We start from the raw sequence: 22,598 nt of genomic DNA on the forward strand, positions 1-22,598 counted from the left end.
GTTATCTCCCGCTTGGACTACTGCAATGCGCTCTACGTGGGGCTACCTTTGAAGGTGACCTGGAAACTGCAATTAATCCAGAATGCAGCAGCTACCGGTAGACTGGTGACTGGGAGCGGCCGCTGGGACCATATAACACCGGTCCTGAGAGATCGACATTGGCTCCCAGTATGTTTCCGAGCACAATTCAAAGTGTTGGTACCTTGCTGGAAAAATAATGACGATACTTCTTGGCACAAAAGAAAAGAATTTTATTAACCTTAGAACATAGTTATTTAATTAACGTTTCATGAGTTTATAAGAAGCATTTCAGTTGTAGGTAATCTCTGTCAAACCCTTAACATCAAGCCTTCCTGAACCTCATCTAGATTCCCACTATCCTGGCCTCTCAACTTTCTTCCTCACATCTATCCACTCCCTCCCCCTCCCCTCAACTGACAAAACCGCTGCTCCCTCCTTTTAAACTGGGAACAGACCCGCCCCCATCAGAATGTTATGTCAGTCAGGCAGGAGGTGGATTAACTCTTTTCCAGCCAGGTAGGAATAAATATTTCAAAACCGTGTCAATCCGTTACAAGGGCCTTCTGGCAGTTCCCTCATTGCGAGAAGTGAGGTTACAGGGAACCAGACAGAGGGCCTTCTCGGTAGTGGCACCCACCCTGTGGAACGCCCTCCCAGCAGATGTCAAGGCAATAAGCAACTATTTTACTTTTAAAAGACAATTGAAGTCAGCCTTGTTTAGGGAAGTTTTTAATGTTTGATGCTGTATTGTTTTTAATATTCGGTTGGAAGCCGCCCAGAGTGACTGGGGAAACCCAGCCAGATGGGCGGGGTATAAATAAAGTAGCAATCCCAACAAATGGATTCACTCACTTTAATTCAAGTCATGCTTATTTTTTATACTGTCTTGCTCTTTTCCATGTCAGCAGCTGACAGTAAGCATGAATTGTATATGCCCCTGCTCAGCTCTCTCTGCTTATTTAACTTATATGCAGAATTCATCATGCGAAAGGCTGGACTAGATGAATCCCAAGCCGGAATTAAGATTGCCGGAAGAAATATCAACAACCTCAGATATGCAGATGACACAACCTTGATGGCAGAAAGCGAGGAGGAATTAAAGAACCTTTTAATGAGGGTGAAAGAGGAGAGCGCAAAATATGGTCTGAAGCTCAACATCAAAAAAACCAAGATAATGGCCACTGGTCCCATCACCTCCTGGCAAATAGAAGGAAAAGAAATGGAGGCAGTGAGAGATTTTACTTTCTTGGGCTCCTTGATCACTGCAGATGGTGACAGCAGTCACGAAATTAAAAGACGCCTGCTTCTTGGGAGAAAAGCAATGACAAACCTAGACAGCATCTTAAAAAGCAGAGACATCACCTTGCCGACAAAGGTCCGTATAGTTAAAGCTATGGTTTTCCCAGTAGTGATGTATGGAAGTGAGAGCTGGACCATAAAGAAGGCTGATCGCCGAAGAATTGATGCTTTTGAATTGTGGTGCTGGAGGAGACTCTTGAGAGTCCCATGGACTGCTAGAAGATCAAACCTATCCATTCTGAAGGAAATCAGCCCTGAGTGCTCACTGGAAGGACAGATTGTGAAGCTGAGGCTCCAATACTTTGGCCACCTCATGAGAAGAGAAGAATCCTTGGAAAAGACCCTGATGTTGGGAAAGATTGAGGGCACTAGGAGAAGGGGACGACAGAGGACAAGATGGTTGGACAGTGTTCTCGAAGCTACGAACATGAGTTTGACCAAACTGCGGGAGGCAGTGCAAGACAGGAGTGCCTGGCGTGCTATGGTCCATGGGGTCACGAAGAGTCGGACACGACTAAACGACTAAACAACAACAACAACAACAACTGCTCAGCTCTATTGCATTCAAAAAACGTTGGCCCACACAGCAGAGGAAACCAAACACAACAAAATAGTAACCATGAGATAAATGTGCAGTTTAGATTCTTGGCTCAAAATAAAATTCGCTACACAGAACTATAAAATACACTGAGTGTTAAGCTAAACAAAATTAATCCTCTTCTGGGGTAGAATACATTTTGTTTTGGCAATCGGTTATAGCATATTTCATCAAGATTTTGTCTTGCCAAATATTAATTCCAACACCTGGACCCTATGGTTTCTGTTTGTAACAATATATAACTTGACTTTCTTCACTGGGTTTCCCGCTGCTTTTTGTTAATTGCCACTTTAAAATCTCATACAATATGCACTATTCTTACTGCTTTAGTTATGGAAATCCCAATAATCCTCATCTAAGCATGGTTTAAGAGCCTGAATCCACAGCTGTAGCATTTCAGTTGTGACTCAGAGTATACAAACAGTTCTTCAGCTTGTTTGGAAGTCCTTAGAATATGTCCACAATCAGTTGTGAAACTCAGCGGGTAACCTTTATGGAATCAGATTTCAGTATGAATTCTTCCAGGTATGCTTTTATGAATAATGAATTATACTAATTCAGATCAACATACTAACTTTTTCCATGGTTTGCAAAAAAAAAAGGATTAAGGGCCTTTCTCTTGCTGCTTTAATGCAATGATTTAGCTGCTCATTTCCCCCATTTAAGAGTAGCGATAGGAACCATTTCAGAACTTTTTTAATGCACAGATTGATAGACAAGACATCCCATATACAGGTTGCACTTTTAAATGTGATTATATTCCACCTCTTAAACTAAATGATCATTGGTATATCATGCTTTGGTCATCTGTCAAATAATGCTTCACTACATTCAGATTTCTTAAAACAATACTGGAACACTAAGACATTTATTTCCACAAGTCCTGTCTTCAGATAGAATATTTTACAGGACTGAGTCAGCAATATGCATAGGATGTATGATTAGTCACTTTATATAATTAGCCTGCACTAGAGTAAAGCTCTAAATGACTTTAAAGGAACTAAGGAATTCCCCAGGTGGAATGAAGAATATCATAGGGAAACCACAATGGTTGCTTAGAAATTAGGGACCACATGACACAGAACAGATTATGGACAAAAGTACCATACAAATCCATATTGGCAATGACCAGAGAAAGAGCCCTTAAAATTGTGTGCAGCTACTGTAGTACTTAACACCTAGACACCAAGCCTGTATAAAACCAAACAGTTCTCCCATGTATCTGAAGAAGTGTGCATGCACACAAAAGCTCATACCAATGACAAACATAGTTAGTCTCTAAGGTGCTACTGGAAGGAATTTTTTTAGTTCTCTCATGTGTTTGGGGTGGATGCCCCACTATAGGGACATAGCACATGTGGTGGGAGTGTCCAAAAATAGAAAGGTTCTGGGGAAATATATTTACAGAAATATCTTTGATTACAGACAGTCCTCATGACCCCAGAACTGGATCCTCTTAACTTGTATAGTCATGATATGTTGCGAATTAGAAACAAAGAAAACATAATTTAACCATTGCATGAACAGCTGTTGCCAGGAAATGGAAATCATTACATTTACATATTAACTATGGAAAAAAATTAAATAAATCTGAAGAAGTGTGCTTGCACACGAAAGCTCATACCAACGACAAACTTAGTTGGTCTCTAAGATGCTACTGGAAGGAATTAAAAGCAGCAAGAGTTCAAAATGAAATACAACAATTTTTATGCAGTCTGGTATGATTTTATTGGCTACACAAATAATGAAGCATGTGGTACCCATAGTTTACAGCACAGTCTGGTGTGCATTCAGAACTCCTCCCCCCACCTTCCCTCCTCCATGCCCTATCCTATAAATTTTAATTGTTATTGATACAAAATACCTTTAACTTGTGGTCATCAATCTAAGCAATACATATGTTACTATACATAATTTCATATCTGTAATAATTGTAATAATTTTGGTATATACAGTTAGACACAACTTTGTTAATATATTCAGACATGCTTATCTGAGTGTTAATTGTTTTAATTTTATGAAATTGTTGCATTTCATATGCTCTGATGTTAACAAAGATATATCTCTATGCAACCAAAACAGATTAAAGTTGAAAATGAATAAAAACTATGTTACAAAAAAAGAATATCAGCACAGTGCAGTTGATTGCCTTTTTGAACTATTGTCCCTCTTTGCAAGATATAACAACTCCTATATATCTATACTCCAAAAAGGGAAGTGAGCAAATGTACGGAGACGTTAGATCACTCCTTCTTTTGGAAAAGTGCTGATAGATGTTTCTTCCACTTCATGAGCATGTAACTTAGTTAACAACTCTGGGTCCAGCTCAGCCTGCTCCCGGATTTTTTTTAGTGTTTCTGGAGTACTCAGTGGGTAGGATTCCTTGGTTTCTGTCTTTATACATATTAGGCACTTTAAACAAGTGTCTCCTAATTTTGCAAAATCCTGATAGGTACTCTCACTTGAAAAGCAGTACAATATTGGGTCCGCAACACAATTAAAAGTAGTCAACAAAAGTGTAATGTGGTACAAGTTAAAGATTCTGGCAGCAAATTCACAGCTGTTTTCAAAGATGCTGCGTATCAACAATAGAACATGATATGGTCCGAAGCACACCAAGAAAATGAGAATTGTGCTTGACACCAGACGTTTAATTTGAATCTTCTTCTTCTTTTGAGTGCCATGGCTCTTGCGGACGACTCGCAGAATGCCATAGTATGAAAAAATGAGCAGAGAAAAGGGAAATAGGAAACCAGCCGTGAAACGGTAATAATTGATGTTGTGTTCCCACGTTTTGATGGGATAATGCTCAAAGCACACCACATGGCTCTCCGAGTCCTTAGTCACTTCACCGTGTGTAAAAAGAAGGCTGGAGGTCAGAATTTCCTTGGTCCAGATAGCAATGCTCACCACCATGGCAGCCTTCATTGTCCGATACTGATGGAAGCGAAAAGGATGCACCACAGCCAGATAACGGTCAATTGAGATGCAGCAGAGGAAGCCAACACTGATGTAGATATTTTCATACAAGACAATGCCACAAATTTTGCATAAGAGTTCATCATAGGTCCAGTTGTCATGCTGTAAAACATACTGGAGCCAAAAGGGCAAGGAGAAGATGTAAAGCAGATCTGCTATGGTCAAATTGCAAAGGTAGATCCCCAACTCATTCTTGACCTTCACCTGCAAGTAGGCATAGTACAGCGAGAGACAGTTGGCTGGGAGTCCTACTACAAAGACAAGGACATATATCACAGGTGATAATGTCTGATGTATGGTGTGATCAATGGTGCAATTCAGAGTATTATTGTTGTTTGCGATGTCCTCGGGAAAGTTATCCATCTTCTGCAAAGAGTGACCACGTAAGCCCCAGCAAGGCAGGCATAATTTTAATCATCTGTCATTTCATTCTTTCTATATTTTCTTCATACCAGTGTCACTACTTGTGAACACCTGCATGGGGGGAAACAAAGCACAATAATATTATTCGAATGAAATGCACCAACAATAATGCCTAGAATATTGTTCATAAACATTTGTAATTCTACCCATTAAAGAATCATTTTTAGTTTTCTCTTGATTTCAAGCATGGAAAAGTAAATGTAAAACTAGGGATAAATAAGGAATACATAATTGTTACAGATCTGGGGGGTCACTAAATCCACCACAAACTATAGTTTATCTAACTGGTACAGTATTGGCAGTTGCCAATTATGCATATAATTCAGAGCAGCAGTACTCTGATTATGCCGAGTACTGAGGCCCCTTTAAGAATTGTTAATAGTCTGTTAGAATCTTCCCAGATCAAAATGCAGGTTCATTTAACATTCTTATTTCTATTCTTATTAATCAATCTCAGGGCAATTCACAGGATAAAAATACAAAATGAAACCACAACGTATATAAAAAGAAAAAGAAAACAATAAAACCCAACACCCCTCATGAAGAAGAAAGATTGAAAATGAGTAACTAATCAAGAAACCAAAGTAAGCTATTCTTTCTTTCAACATGCTTGACTAAAATAGTATTAAACAGCAGAAAACTACCGTACATCTTCTATTAATTGCAGACGCTCCAAAACAGATTTAGTTCAGTGGTGGCCTTTGTGCTAAATACATTTGGAGGCCCCTGTTTAGTTTGATTATACACCTACATCCAATAATGTTCTTTTGATAGCAATGAAAGACTGTTATGAGAAGCAATTTACTGAAACATGAAGTACATATCTTCAGAATGCATATGTTATAAATGCATCTATAATATTAAAGTTAATGTCAGAGAAAAAACCAGAACCGATTTTATTATACAACAAAATTCCCTTCTATGAAAATGTAAGACAATTTCTTCGTTTGGTGGGGCCCCTAGAGCCTGTGGATCCCTGTGTACTTTGCATCCTGGCCACATCACTGATGTACGTAGAACTCCCCCTGAAGTTATGAATAAATTCCTCTCTTTACCTTCCTGGCAAACGATTGCTGCAGTATTGATATAGTCAGCGACTGTCTTTGAACATTCAGCCAATAAAAGGCAGCTTGTAGCATCCTTAGATCTGCCTTTGTAGAAACAAACTTGGGTGCAAATGTGTTGGTTCAAAGGGATACAAAAATATTGAACAATGTTGTTTCTCTGTAGGAGGTTGCACTCATTGTTTAACACACCAGCAAGCAGGAAGATAAGCTCAGTCTTTAGTACTCTTCAGAGTTCCAGTGTCAGGAAATGGCCATTAGGAGTAAGGGAGCATTACACAACCAGCATCCTCATCGGAATAATATTCAAGCACAATCTAATACTAGGATACCTCCAAATCAGACTGACTAGTATAATATTCTGCTAGCTTCAATAATCATTCTCACTTCTGTACCATGGTCTGACTAGTGCATTTATAAACACCAGCACACTTACCTAGGAGTAAAGGTCAACTGAGCACAGTGGGGCTTGCTTCTCAGTAAACATGCATAGGATTGCTCTGTAAGCCCCATAAGCATTCTGTAACGTAACCATCACACCTAGTAAAGCACTGAAAAATAAGCTACAATAACCGTGTGAAGAAGGGAAGTGGGATCATGCTTGCTTAATATTATCTGCCATCACACTGCATGCAGCTGCTCAGTAACTGTCCACAGGTTGACGACATTCTTTCTGCTAAACACATGTATGCTGTCCCTATGAATGTGGACCCTGACAAGCGTTGCTAGAGCATCAGTGCACAGTGGCGAGGGAAATGTACACAGCTCTGTTCTTCTGCTGCATGTGACTATCACTGTGTTATTTGGAAACCTGATGAGGGCAAATATTCAGTCATATACTACTTTTTCCTTGTGCTTTTCAACGTCTTAATGTTCCTACCTGATCTGAAAATGAGTCAAGTCACCATTTCCCCCATTTCTTCAGGTGGGGAACCAAAATGGGAAAACGCTGACTTCCCAAGGTCACAACCAATCCATGGCATAAATTGTACACTTTCAAAAAAAAAAAACCCCAGACCCACCCAAATCCAACTTTTTGAACAATATTCCAAAGTGACTCTGAGAGTAATTAAGGGAGGCATCACCATTCTGTAGCTGGCTTTTGCAAATTAACAAGACTACTTCTGATCTTGCTATTCTGGATTCTTCGGAGAGGCCTTTTCTGCAACACTATGCCAAATTATAGCTCAGCAAGAAGAAGCAAGCCAGCAAATACCCAGAGCAAAAATCACAACTACTCTCCTCCTCTTCTTCTCCTGTTGCTGGTGCACTACCCAGAACACTACCTAGGCTCATGGTTTGTCTCGCTACCAGCAAACAACAAATTGCAACCAAAGTTTTAGTGGGAGGCAAATCATGAACCCATAACACAAAGTCATATCAGCGCACAACTGGCAAAATAGCCATTATTTTCACTCTAGGTACCTGCACGCTTGCTCATTCTTGGTAAGCCATGGTTTGGTTAAGTGCTACATGTGAATACGGCGAAGAAAATGTGTATCTAAAGCATTCTCATGATAAAACTTTAGTCATGGGTATGACTTGTAGGGGTTTCCCCACCTATGGAAAGGGATGAATTGATAGTCAATAGCTATAATTCAGGTTATTCTGAGTGAGTAATTTTTAAAGCAGTTGGACTTAGGTTAGTAGCAAATAACCTAAGTTCCATTGGTTTCAATGGAACAGCTATGACAAATGTTTTCTTGATTGGGATCAACTGTATCGCCAGCCATGGCTTGTTCCTGGAGAAAAAAGGACCAGAGCATGTGAAGGAAAGGAGGAGGAGCCCTCCTCTGCTTTCCCTGTTCCAGGTTCCGGTTTCCTAAAGAGAGGAAAATTTCTAAGCCTCGTGGTGGCTTCCATGAATAGGAACTACATCCTTTGGAATTGAAACTGACCCCAACATATTTCGAAATAATTACCGGTACATAACTGTGTGTGTTTCATTAAACTAATCTGAAAACGACGACCTTAAACACTACTGCAATTATTAAATGAAACATAAATAAGTGGCTAATTAGTCATCACCCCAAAAAATGTTACATTACTCATTACATCTACTAAGAGACTGAACTGTTTGCACTTGGAATTTCCCTTGTCTGTTCGGCTTCCTTCTCCAGGTATCATACTATTTATATGACAATTCTGACTGTGAATGGTAGAGCAGTATTTTTGCATGCAACTTCTCAGAATGTATAAAGCAGACTTGGGTATAGCCCTATAATACCGCACTGCAACTCCATTCATATTTCCTGTTTCCAGTCTTTCCCTGCTGTTATGAACTGTGATGAATGGGCAGTTTGTGAGTACAGCTAAAACAAAATAATGAGGATCATCAAAGCCAATTGAATTACATGGCAAATGAAGCAAATGGCAGTGAGGACAAAGAAGAAGAAGAAAGTGACACAGAGAATGCAGCATATTGTATGAGTGGTTCCACACACACCCCAATGACTTACTTGCTTGCATTAAAATTGCTACTTTACAAACAAATATTGAACTTGGATAATATTTAGTGCAACTGTAGTAAAAGCTTGCTCTCCTATTGGATAGGCGGTATGTGTTCTGGTTGGTGTTGGACTTTGAAGAGTCCTCATTTTGCCAAGCAGGTTACTGCATAGCCTTCGACCTGTCACTGTCAGATAAGATATGCAAGGAGTCAGGACCAAAAATATGACATCATAGATACTATTGACTATTGTTGTTGTTGTTTAATCGTTTAGTCGTGTCCGACTCTTCGTGACCCCATGGACCAGAGCACGCCAGGCACTCCTGTCTTCCACTGCCTCCCGCAGTTTGGTCAAACTCATGTTGGTAGCTTCGAGAACACTGTCCAACCATCTCGTCCTCTGTCGTCCCCTTCTCCTAGTGCCCTCAATCTTTCCCAACATCAGGGTCTTTTCCAAGGAATCTTCTCTTCTCATGAGGTGGCCAAAGTATTGGAGCCTCAGCTGCAGGATCTGTCCTTCCAGTGAGCACTCAGGGCTGATTTCCCTCAGAATGGATAGGTTTGACTATAGTATAACATTATTTCAATAAATCTTCCTAATTTTTTTGTGTTTATTTCCACACACACCCATGAGAATTAACAAATCTTTAAAATTCAAAGAAAAATAAGTTTTCCTTTAGAAAACAATAAACCCTGAACCTGAATGTTACCAGGCACAGCTTCAAAGGCTGGATGTTGTGCTCCTAACATGCAATTTAATAACCAATGCTAAACAGGAAACCAACTAAAAAGAGAACTGGGCACATGCCAACAGGCACTGAACCACCTCGGCAAAGAGATAATTGTCAACAAGTTACCTCACATCAAATTCATTTAAGGATAAGCAGCTTGAATAATGCACAACCAAAGGGTTGCAAAACTTCACAAATTGCGTAAGATTAGGAAGGTCTTTTTTTGTATATTGAGACAGAAAGGTAAGAGTAAGCAGCAACTAAATCCATTGCTGCAGGATTTTTAAAAATGCATTTATCTTACATCATGTAGATCTTCAACAGTATCAAAAGTTTTAATGCAAAAATCACAGAGACATATTATTCCTTCATTTCCATCTTACAGCTTCTGTGAGCCTTTTAAAAATAAAATAAAATAGCAGCATTACATCCCGGTCTACACCAGCGTGTCAAAAACACATTAGGAGTAAGAATGTTAGAACTGCAGACCACCACTAGCCACTAAAAGCATATTGTATGTTTTGGGGTGTGTAGTACGTTGACAGTGCAAATCCCAGACTCTCAATCATGTTAGATCCGTTTGGTGGTGCCACTTGTGTGACCCAGCACCTCCAAGGTGCCTAAAGGTGAAGGGCCCCTATTTTGTTATGTTGCCATCTTGAGCACTGGCGGAGGAAGAGGGGGCGGGGGGAGCACACTGCCCCTGGCACCACGATTCCAGTGGGGTGCCATCGCGGCTGCCCCCCCTGTGTTAAGCACTACGCCCACGCAGGTGGCGCGCCACGCCCCCAGGATGCATGCCATGCCCCTGCGAGCAGCATGCCACGCCTGCTCTCCGCCCCCGGTGCTGGAGCATGAAGCTCCGCCACTGATCTTGAGAAGGATCCACTACTGTTCTGAACAAGCTACAACACACTGGCTAATATAGCTCAAGATAACCAGGTGACAGCAAAAAAATGCAAAAAAAATTAGCAGGGGCAATTAGAATAAGATCCATTGTTTGATTATTGATATAAACCTCCAGGATGTATTTTGTATAGTTAAGTTTTTACTTCTATCTTCAGTACATTGTATTTTATTTTATTGCTATGGCTAGTGGCTGATGCAAATAAATATTCTTCTGATCTGATCTGATCTGGAAGGTAGCTAAAGGAAAATTACCTGAAGAAAAGAAGACTGGTCATTAGGCAACCTGCCTACAGTCAAATGGAAATAATTTGAGTCCATTTTTATCCTGTCCTGTGAAAACGAAGTACTGTATTCAATGGGAGTTCCCTTTAGTCTGTTTCCTCCAGATCCAGATGCTATTGTGTTTAACCAAATCATTTCCTCTCAGTTCAATTCTGCACCAACAGATGTAATACTGCTGGCAATTTGTAACGTGAACCATGGATTAAGTCCAAATATAGCTAGCAAACAAAACCAGAAAAAGCTCTTTAAGTGAATGCTGCCCGCCAATTCTGCCTAAAACAAACAAGACCAAGATTGCAGCTGCGTAAGAGGTATGTATTTTAGCTCTCAGTGTTTGACACAATTGAGACTGTGTTTGCTCACACAACAACTTTGGAAGAGTATGTTGCTATTTTTCCCATTTTACAGAGGAGGAACTGAAACTGTTCCAAGTGGCTTCCCCACGGCCACACACTTAGTTTATTGGGGGAAATTGCATTTTTACCTTTGATGCTAATTAGTCAGCTGTTGGTGGTATGAAACTGGTGATGGGTCTCAGGCAAAGAAAGACAATAAACCCTCTTAGTTCAGATGGGGCTTTACTTAAGAAGAGGTTATGCAATAGGAAGCGAGAGATATTAAAACAGTAATTGGGTGGGAGAAAACAGCAGTCCAGAGACCTGTTTGCAAAGTAGCTATATTAGCAGAAACTTGAACTAAAAGGTTGTTTTTGTTATTTTCTAGAAGCTACTTTCTACCTCTTCCGTTTGTGCTCTTCCTCCTCCTCCTCCTCCTCCTCCTCCTCCTCCTCCTCCTCCTCCTCCTCCTCCTCCTCCTTCTCCTCCTTCTTTAAAAAATCTTAATAAATATCATAACATTTGACTGTTGGGGTCTTGGGTGTATTTGTGTGAAAATTCTCAGGGTTATCCCAACCTCTCACATGCCTAGTTACTTGGTTCATGTGTGTGAGAGTGGGATTTGAGAGTGAAAAGCAAGTAAAAATTTGGACTCTGGGGAGGGACAGGTAAGCTGGATGCCATCTCTGCTTCCCCTTGTAAATATTTGCCTCTCATTCCAGGTTAGAGGAGGGAGCATGCGTCGTATACTTGGCAGCCTACTTAGTCTTTGCAACAACTGACCTCCCTAGATTGGCAGTCATGGAAGAAAACTGACCAAAAGGTTCTCTCCTCCCACCCTGCTGCTTCTATTACTGCCAGGTCAGGAGAGAAGTACTTAGGCAGGAAAGAGGGGCGTAGGTCTACCACATTGATCACAGAAGACCTCCAGCACTTGGCATCTCAAGTTAGGTACCAGGGGCCTTCAGCCCTGACACCTGCCAGCTGGCTGGGTCTGTGAGTCATCCTTTAAACATCTCAGAGCTTGAGCTGGGAGTGGCAATGATATCTCTAGAGAAAGTTTGCATAATTTGGAAATATCTCTGGTTTGCTCCGTGTGTGTGTGTGTGTGTTCGTTCTGTGGCATAAATGAAATAAGCAACAAAAGGGCTGTCAAATGCCCAGCAATTGGAAGCAACCCTGCAACCTCCCTGCCCACATTGTTTGCCCGCATAAGCTCCTCCATTCATGTTCCCATTGCTGCTTTTAGTCTCTTTTCTCTGAGGCCATTGAAAGCATATGCAATGCATACTTTGCCACACGGCAACTTTGCTAGAGCAGTATTTTAGAATCAAGAATGCATAAAACACAAGCAATCTCCTCTGGGCTTAAGATTTAATGTCTCAAAGAGGTACACCCTACCTCCCCCAAATCAGATAAGAACGTAAGATTAGCGTCATTAAAGAGCTTAAGAAATTCAAAAAATCTGCTTGATTTTTCATCTGGTAGGATGTGGTTCTCCCCCCTTCCCAATTATCAGCAGCTCAGTCAACCTGCACAAGCGCCACAGTAAATCATCCAGAGAAAAGAGATTATGTTCATAAACAAACATCCAATGATGAAGATCATTTTTCCTCCTGATAAAAGCCTCACATACAGAAGCCTTTCACCAAAAGGAAATTGCTCCTCGGGGCGTAATTTAGGAACGTTGATGCTGTATTAAAAGCCAGTTAGTCTAAAAAGGTGCTGCTGAATCACACTATGGTAGTCACCTAAGATGAACTTTACCATCCAAACATATGTAGGGAACTAATTGTCCTTTGGCTTACCTTTCCCAGCTCTAAGGTAACTGTTCTGATACAGACCAGAATTAGATATGGTGCCCTAAATATGGATGTGTCCAGACCCTCCAAGTGTCCCTATTTTCCAGAGACAGCCCCAGAATTACAGAAGTTGTCCTGGTTTCTGATTTGATACTGGAATGTAGCCCTTTTCCTTAGAACGTCCCCTTATTTTCATCAGAGAAATATTGGAAGGAACATCTTTGACCCCCAAGCCAAGGAGATAAATAACTATACAACCTTTGCAAGACATCTGAAGGCAGTCCTATATAGGGAAGTTTTTTTAATATTTAAAGCTTTATTATGTTTTTATATACTGTATGTTGGAAGCCGCCCAGAGTAGCTGGGGCAACCCAGTCAGATGGGTGTGGTATTACTACTACTATTACGGGATGGGATGGCCCTATTTTCATTGGAGAAGGGTTGGAGGGTATGTGCATCATAAATTTCTATAACAGCATTGTGGCATTTGCTGCTTAGTGTCCAACGCCTATCACGGAATGTGCATAATGTCCAGATGTTTTCCCTTTTAAGTGTTCCACTTAAGAACTATTTCCGAACTAGGCTGATGCAGTCAATTTAGACTGCTTCTCCTCTCTGCATAAACGTATTAGGGTAAGAGGTTCTCCTAGAATCCATTGCTTTACACTTATTTATGCTTTACACTTCATCTTTCCCGGCTTTCTGTTGGCAGGTACCATTTTAAACATTACAAAAAAGCAGTCATGGGGTTGTGAAGGCCTGGTTCAACTACCCATCCAGTTTCTATGACAGATAGTCATTGGGAAACTGGCGTGGAGGGGAAAGGATTAGCCCCCACTCCATCAGCTTTACAGTCCCAGTGCCCTCTCAGCTGACTTTTGCAAACATATTAAGGCATATACAGAGCTCAGTAATCTCATTTAGTATTGCCCTGCCAACTGGTTTGGAGTAGTTAAACAATATACACAGGCAGGAGGATTTTCTCTACCTGGAGATGCCAAGGATTAAACCTAGCAATGTTCTTCCCTTCTAAGGGTGCATTAAATTCACACCACACTCGGTGCCTATGTACAGTATTGCAGAATTTCAGTTCCATCACCCAGCAGGGCCGGCTCTAGGTAGAGTCCCGGTGGTGCAGGGTGCTAGGGCGCCGGGCCGGTAGGCAGGGCGCTGTGCGGCAAAGCCGTGTGGAAGCCATGCTGCGCCCTGCGGGGGCAGGGGCGCCGGAGCGATCTCCGCCCCTCAGCGCCAGGGCGCGCGACCTGCTCAAGACTGCCCTGTCACCCAGCCTCAGTAACGGACTGTATGGGAGCCAGGAAACCAAATCTCAATCCAGATAAGACTGAGGCACTGTTAGTGGGTGGTTCCTCAGACCAGATGAATGAAGGGCCGATTATAGCAAAGACTCCTCTAGTCCAGCATTTTTTACTCACAACCAGATGCATATGGGTAGCCCAGAAGGAGGCCATGAGCACAACAACTTTCTCCTTACTTGTGGCCCCCTGCAACTGATATCCAAAGGAATACCAATACTGGCACAGGTATAGAGCCCTGTGTCTATCCTAACCATTGATGACCTTAAACCATTCAAGCTGGTGGCCATAACTACATAATTAAATAACTAAATAAACAAACAACTACCTGACCTTTAGAAGACACCTGAAGGCAGCCCTGTTTAGGGAAGTTTTTAATGTCTGATGTTTTATTGTATTTAAAATATTTTGTTGGAAACCGCCCAGAGTGGCTGGGGAAGCTCAGCCAGATAGGTAGGGTATAAATAATAATATATCATCATCATCATATCTTGTGGATGTAATTCCATACTTTAGGCAATATGTGAAGTAGCATTTCTTCTTGTCTGTCCTGCTTCTCCAACCATTCAGCTTCATTGGATAACCCCCAGGTTCTAGTATTGTGAGAGGGGTAAAACATCTCTCGATCCACTTTCTCTACACCATGCTTAATTTTGTACATCTCTGTATCTGAAGAAGTGTGCATGCACACGAAAGCTCATACCAAAATAAAAACTTAGTTGGTCTTTAAGGTGCTACTGAAGGAATTTTTTTATTTTACTTCGACCCAGACCAACACGGCTACCTACCTGTAACCAGTACATCTCTGTGTTACACTCCTGCTCATCTCTCCCCCACCCTTCTTTCAAAAAGGCATTTGTGCTTTGATTATCTGGCCTCTCATAAGAAGCAGGACATGTTCTCCAACCGCATGGCCTGTACATCTTGCAGCAATCTCTTTTAATACAGCTAACCACTTTCCGGAGCCACATTGGGGACAGAGGACTTTGGAAGACTGCCATTGCATTGCCCTGGATGGGACAAGGCACAGACAGCAGCCAAGCTTTGAGTTGCTGGACAGCAGCAAAATGTCCCAGAGTTCTATTACATTTTCAGTGAGATATTTAGGTATACTTCTGACACAAGCATGCTTGTGCTGGCCTTGTGTCACCCGACGTTTGTTCCTTAAAAGAACAAAAGTAGATGACTGATTATTTTCCTCACTGGTCCTAGCCTGTCTGATTCAGCTTTAAGGATCTGTTGCAAAATGGCAGTTAGTAAAGCTCAGACAAAGGGCAGCAGGGAATCTAAAGGTGCATCATAACACCCACAACAGATATACAGAACTATGGGAGGCAGCATTTTCCAGAGAAGAGCAAATTCAGATATAAAAGGCTACCGAAACAGTTGACTGGGCTTCTATTCATAACAACTGCTAAATAGCCGAAGAGTTACATGAAAGTACACAGAATGGTGGGCATGGTTTGTTTTGAATAGAATAAGGGGGTATAAATTAAAATACTGTGAGGAAGGGAAATCATAGGGTGACCAACTTTCATCTCATATCAACAGGTAATTTATCCTCATTCTGTGCTCCTCAATTTGAGTTGAGTTGGATCATGCATCATGTCTGTATTATCAGGATGTGACCCTTCACTCTTTAGTCTCAACTCGAAAGCTGTCACTACCCTGACTACTTCTGTCAATATAGGCATATGATGCAGCAGTTGTGACCTCACCTGGACTGTGCTAGGTTTGGTGGAGCTTTTGATGAGAGACTTTGTTCAAAGCTTTTTGGAAGTCTAAGTACACATCTTCTTCTTCTTCTTCTTCGGCGATCGTAGCCAAGTAAGATTGTCTTCCATAAATACGGTTTTAACAATGAGCCCGTAAGTGACTGTGGAGGCCAATTCTGGATCCACACATCCTTTCACAGTGGGGACATTGGTTCCTGGGTGGGAGTTGATCACAGTGTGGATTTGCCAAGCATGCAAATCCTTTTAGTACATTTCTTGTTTGCGTTCTGAGTTCGAGTGTCTTCAAAGTCCATGACACCTTTGGTAAAGGCTGTTCTCCAACTGGAGCACTTTTTAAAGATTTGAAGTACTGGAGTACTACTTTTTTAAAGATTTGCCTTGAGACAGTCTTTGAACCTCTTTTGTTGACCACCAGCATTACGCTTTCCATTTTTAAGTTCAGAATAGAGTAGTTGCTTTGGAAGACGATAATGTACACAATGCCTGCTACCACAGGGATGCAGAACCCTTGGGTCTCCTAGAAGTTGCTGGGCTACAACTCCCTTAATCCCTGACCACTGGCCATGCTGAGTCCAACAACATCAGGAAGGGCACAGGTTTCTCCTCGCTGGTCTATCAGATCACCGCTCTCTCCACATGGTTATTGACACATTCCAAGAACTCTAAAAGGCTGGCGAGACAGAACCTACCTTTGTGGAAGCCATGTTGATTCTTCTTCAGTAAGATTTGTACATTTAATAATTTACTACAAATTCTGGAAAGCTGCCTGTCTATTTTTTATGCATCCAGACACCTCTTAAGAGATCATAACCAAATTCTGAATGATGGTTCCTGAGATTAAGCGCTGATTTTAACTGCTGATTTCAAACTTCACTGATGTTTTGGTTTCTTAGAATTTCTGAGCAATACTAGGTATGAGGGTTTATATGTAATAATGTTTTCCACCATTTTTTCTAGAATTAAGGCAACTGGCCTATAATTCCCTGCATTGTCTCCCTAGACCCATGTTAAAAATTCATGCCAAGTTGCACTGACTAAAATTTATTTTTCTTCGCCACTATTATGGATAAAGGAACCCTTACTTCCATCACGTACAGTGACCCTAAAGTAAAAAAAAAAAAACAGACAGAAGGTTTTTTTTGTTTAGTTTTTTATTAAACGGTTCCAGTGTTGCACTTTGAAATAAGGATAGCTTTTGGATCGGAAAAGGTTGGTGTCTACTGCTCATGAAAATGTTCACATTTGTATTCTAACGTTGCAACATATTTTTAGTCACTAATTGGAGATGTGCCTGGGCAATTGAAAGGATGTGTCTGGGGTTGTGTTGAGAAAGCTAAGCTGCGGCATTACATAAGCCAATAATGGAAGTCTAGGCCTGCATTGTAATTCCCATTCTTGGTTGTATAGGTTCTCACAAGTGATAACTGACTCCTTCATCTATGTACAGACCCAGAGCTCTAGCCATCTTGAGGACTGGACACTTTTTTCTGAACTTGCCACTCCTAGCTGGGCTGGTTTTGGGGGTAGGCAGCCTAGTGCTGGCCTTGGGGTTCCTATCACAAATTATCTACTCAACAGTTGAAACCTGTAATGCAGGGGTCCCCAAACTAAGGCCCGGGGGTCAGATGCGGCCCAATCGCCTTCTCAATCCGGCCCGCGGACGGTCCAGGAATCAGCATGTTTTTACATGATTAGAATGTGTCCTTTTATTTAAAATGCATCTCTGGGTTATTTGTGGGGCCTGCCTGGTGTTTTTACATGAGTAGAACATGTCCTTTTATTTAAAATGCATCTCTGGGTTATTTGTGGGGCATAGGAATTCGTTCATATTTTTTTTCCAAAATATAGTCCGGCCCCCCACAAGGTCTGAGGGACAGTGGACCGGCCCCCTGCTGAAAAAGTTTGCTGACCCCTGCTGTAATGCAAATAGTTCATCTTGACTTGTATGTGGCCAGCATTGCATTACAGTGGTACCTCAGGTTACAGACACTTCAGGTTTCAGACTCCGCTAACCCAGAAGTAGTACCTCGGGTTGAGAACTTTACCTCAGGATGAGAACAGAAAGCGCGTGGTGGCGGTGCAGCGGCAGCAGGAGGCCTCATTAGCTAAAGTAGTACCTCGGGTTAAGAACAGTTTCAGGTTAAGAACAGACCTCAAGAACAAATTAAGTTTTAACCCGAAGTTCCACTGTATTTTTGAAACTGTTCTGATTATGATTTAATGGGGATTAGTGCAACACTGATTGCAATCATATTCATAGGTGTTTAAATTTATTGTTTTAAATGAAAGGGCAAAACCATTCCCACAAATTGTGCAAAAATAATGAAATGGGCTCAGGATGCAATTTTTAAAAAACCAAGTTATTCAAAAAGTGAGCAGGCTGAGGAGGACCAAAGACATGCCCTGCTTGGTGTACCATTTGATCCAAGGGTGGTCTAACACTATGTCAGTAGTATGTCTCCTCCAGTCATTTTTACGTAGGACTCTGCACCAGATATCTGATTCTGCACTCTGGTTCAAGCTCTCTGCGGTGGAGGGGAAAGAGAGAGTGTTTGGCTGGTCAGCTTGGCCCATCAAAACTGGTATCTTTAAATTTAATTTAATGTATTTTTTAATGCTTAAACTGTTCCAATATTCATAAGAAGAACAAAATTCCTCAGTACAGCCCATGGGACCTTCCCTATCTATTTCATACTGTAGCCTCTAAGTCAGCAGACAATATAAAATTTCAGATTTTATACATAAAAGCACTTTTGTGTAGCAGAATCATAGAATCTTAGAGTTGGAAGGGACCCCAAGGGTCATCTAGTCCAACCTCCTGCAATGCAGGAATCTCAGCTAAAGCATCCGTGACAGATGGCCAGCCAACCTCTGCTTGAAAACCTCCAAGGAAGAAGAGTCCACCACCTCTCGTGGGAGTCTGTTCCACTGTGGAACAGCTCTTAACTGTCTGAAAGTTTTTTCCAAATGTTTAGTCAAAATCTCCTTTCTTGCAACTTGAAGCCATTGGTTTGAGTCCTACCCTCCAGAGCGGGAGAAAACAAGCATGCTCTCTCCTCCATGTGACAGCCCTTCAGATATTTGAAGATGGCCATCAAGAAGGTATGTAAAACACCTGTAGATAATCTTTTTTAAAAAGGATACGAATACCACACCTTTCCACAAGGTGACTTATTACCAAAACAATACAGTTTTAAAAATGCAGCACACCCAACAATACTGCAAAACCCATTAGCAGTAGTCACTACAGTAAGAATCAGCTAGGGAATATGCACAGCTGATTCTTTTATTCCAAAATCCCTCTGCAGCAGCAGAGTTTTAACCTGATGTCTCGCCCACACTAATGAAGGAGCTAATAGCCCTTACGGCTTCTGTACAACAGCCAGAAGGGTCCTCAGACTCTTAGTAAATACAGACACTGCTACTTACAGATGGAACTCAACTGTTTATTTTAATAAACAACAACAACTGAGGCCTCTAACTCTAACATGAGTCAGCTGCCTTATCAAATACATAAATATCCAAACCACCACCAGTTGTTCTTCCCATGCTGCTCTTAGAAAGCAAATATTGCCTCCTGAGGTGACAAAATTCTTCACTTACTCCTGTATAAAATGACTGCGCATTGGGGTGGTGTAGTGTCAAGAACAGTGGACATTGTGATGCTGAGCTTGGCCTCCATTTATTAAAACAGGAGCAGGAGTAGGCCCCTGCCTGTAACGTTGTATGCAGAGAGGACTCCCTACAAATGATTGAGACCCCAGCAGATAAAGGGTTCCCAATTACATACAACAGCCTGGGTTCTCACATGTTTTTAGACGCCAGTTTCCGTCGTCTCTGACCGTTGCCCTTGCAGGCTAAGGAAGATGGAGGTTTGCCATCTAAGACCTTCTGTAGAAAGCTGGTGCAGAGCTGGGGAACCTGTGACTCTCTATTGTTGGACTGTGGGGCCCATCATCCCTTATCATCGTCCATGCCGATGGGAATTAGAGTCACAGAGAACCCATGTACATACAGCCGTGCACCCGGGGCTCCCCTACACGCATGATGAATGTATGTAACCAATGTCTGTCACTGATGCTTCTCCCTCTGCTCCCCACCCCAAAGTGAGCTCATTTAACCTGACAGACGTGTATCTCACATACATCCTGCTGCAAACACATTTACTTGAGAGGCCACAGTTTCCTATTGCCTGTGGTCCCAACAGTATACCTAAGTGTGGCAAAAATAGAAGGGCGAAAATTCTTCCCACACAATTAGGCCCACGGGCTGTTTGCACAATATTTCTGACACGCAATTATTTTTCCCTTAAGGAAATGTGTCACATCTGGAACAGCCTTTGGACAGGGGCTAAAGGAGAGGGAAACAATAGTAATTTTGAACTGGGGAGACAACAGGCAAAGCTTATAGTATTGAGCTAGCCAAGGTCTATTCCCGGCTTGATGGAACAAAGGGCAAATAAATAAACGCCTCCAAGTCTCTCCTTGAGGGAGTTGTGGTGGAAATTGGACTGAAAGAGGAGTCTGACTGGAAAGGGGAAAGAGGTTTGGTAAACTGGGTGGGGAAGGGTGTTTCCTGTGCAGTGAAATCCCACAAATATGGTTCAGAGACTTAAGCACGTATTGGTCCAGACATGGCAATGCTGAAGGCGACAAAGCACGAGTTTAAAACGAGCAGCAAATAAAAATCGTGCTGCTGCTCGAAATAGAGAAACCAACACCCAATCTCAAGGTTTCTCGGGATTAATTTGTGGCCAAAAAATTAAAAATGGCTTCTTTGGTGATGAGTCTATGTCATAGCTTTCAAGTTCTCAAATTTTTTTAAGGGAAATTCCCTTATGCTGAATAGGCTTCCTGTGAAAAAAGGGAAAACTTGACAGCTATGGACTATGTGTTTTGAGATATGGCACCAGCCCTATGGACCAATAATACTATGCTGGGTGGCAGGAATGACTGAAGTCAGGGCTGTAATTGCTGCCTTAGGCAAAAATTAATTTTGCTGCCCCTGCTCGTTTATTTGGGAGGAGTGGTTTCTTCCTCAAGGTTTCCCCAGTCATAGCTCTCTTTCCATACTCCTTAAGTGACCAACAGCAGGAAGAATGGTGGTGGAATTGCGAACTGACACCTTGGGGAGTAAGGCACACTAGTTCACAGGCCCAGACAGCTATCCCAAGAGTCAGGGATGGGGTGTTGTGCTTATTTCTGAGTTCCTGATTTTTCAAAGCAGTTTGGCACCCCTGTCTGCCGTAAAGTTAAGGAATCTGGTCTGTGTTTTATGTGTTCCAGTTCCTTAGAATTGTAGTCCTGGTTTCACAGAAAGCTGGGGAGCTCTAGAGACAAGACCTGGGAGCAGATGAAGAACTATATTTCTGTAAGGCTTTTCACATGTCTAATGTTTTAGAGCCTGTTTGCAATAAAGCGGTTTAGTCACTATCCTGAAGTTAGCTAGCAAACTCTTGTCTTTTCCTCAGGATATAAAAACAGCAGGTAACATTGATAGCAAGTGCTCTTTTGAAGTTTGTACATACATTCATCTTCTAAATGAGTTTTTTTTACAACACAATCCTATGCATATCTACTTGTAAATAAGTCCAACTGAGTTAAAAGGCCATATTCCAGGTAAATTAACATGCTACAACCAGATAAAGATAAGAAATTTAGTTACATCTTTTCTTACAACCTATTTAAGTATTTTATTCATCCTCACCGAATGTCACAAACCAGCTTAATAAAAAAATTCCTTCAGTAGCACCTTAAAGACCAACTAAGTTTTTATTTTGGTATGAGCTTTCGTGTGCATGCACACTTCTTCAGATACAGTGAAATGGGAGTCCCCAGGCACTTATGTAGAGAAGGGGTGGGGAGGGGTGGGGATGGGGAGGGGGGATCACTCAGACGTGTATCTCACAAACCAGCTTAGTTATTTCAGAGAACTCTTAACCACAGCCACTTCTCTTTCCTTTAAAACGTCAGGAGAAGAGCTATTTAGATGGTCTGCTTTCCCAACCCTTGAAATTTTGAGATATAATAGCATTAAAGCACAATCCTACACATGTCTATCTAGAGGGATGTTCCTATAGTTTCCAGCATGGCTTACTCCCAGGTAAGTGTGCACAGGCTTAATAAATTGACAAGAACCAGAAATACTGCCTAGGTTTCCTGCTGACCCATTTTCATAGCTACTTATTAACAGAAAGAGAGGCAAGGCTCACCTGTAGGATAGGACCCTCTTGTCGGGGAGTTGTGGAAGTTCACTGCCTGAGGAGCAGCACAGAGCTTCTGCCTCTCTTGCTTGGACTGCAGCTCTTGTCTGACTCACCTCTTCCTAGCTCAGAGCAGAGCTGTCAGTGAGACTGAAATGGAGGAGGAGCAGCAGCTTAGCTGCTGCTCTAGTCATTATGATTTTTTGTGTCTTCTTTTGGTGTAGTTTTGGGGGTTTTTTTCAAAAAATTATTTATAATGTATATAAAGCAGAGGCAACAATGATCAGTTCTTGTCATTATAGAGAGCACAAGAAGAGCTCTCACGGGATCAGAATGAAGGCCCATTGAGTTCGGCTTCCTGTTTCTCACAGGGGCCAACGTGCCCCTGGGAAGCCAGCAAGCAAGACGTGAGGCCTTTCTTGCTGTTCCTCCCTGGCATCTGGTGGACAGTGGCA

At 41.8% G+C, this 22,598-nt stretch overlaps 1 protein-coding gene across 2 annotated transcripts; it reads right to left on the minus strand.

Moving 5' to 3' along the window:
- Window positions 1–227: 227 nt before the first annotated feature.
- GPR68 (G protein-coupled receptor 68) lies at window positions 228–22,252 on the minus strand. 2 transcript variants are annotated; one of them, XM_035101914.3, is made up of 2 exons: window positions 22,153–22,252; window positions 228–5,371 (listed from the first exon to the last, which is right to left on the minus strand). In XM_035101914.3, exon 2 carries the CDS (start codon window positions 5,258–5,260, stop codon window positions 4,157–4,159), a length of 1,104 nt encoding a protein of 367 aa, XP_034957805.3. In that variant the 5' UTR covers window positions 5,261–5,371; window positions 22,153–22,252; the 3' UTR covers window positions 228–4,156. The 2 variants fall into 2 exon arrangements, with proteins under 2 accessions (XP_034957805.3, XP_088528861.1); XM_088672735.1 differs by lacking the exon at window positions 22,153–22,252 and adding an exon at window positions 8,844–8,935 and having other exon boundaries at window positions 3,622–5,371.
- Window positions 22,253–22,598: the final 346 nt, after the last annotated feature.

Source organism: Zootoca vivipara, chromosome 1, assembly GCF_965207765.1.
Source record: "Zootoca vivipara chromosome 1, rZooViv2.hap1.1, whole genome shotgun sequence".
Taxonomy (NCBI): domain Eukaryota; kingdom Metazoa; phylum Chordata; class Lepidosauria; order Squamata; family Lacertidae; genus Zootoca; species Zootoca vivipara.

Bases quoted from the DNA above. Each gene is read 5' to 3' on its own strand.
- GPR68 (XM_035101914.3), bottom strand. From the start codon at position 5,260: ATGGATAACTTTCCCGAGGACATCGCAAACAACAATAATACTCTGAAT.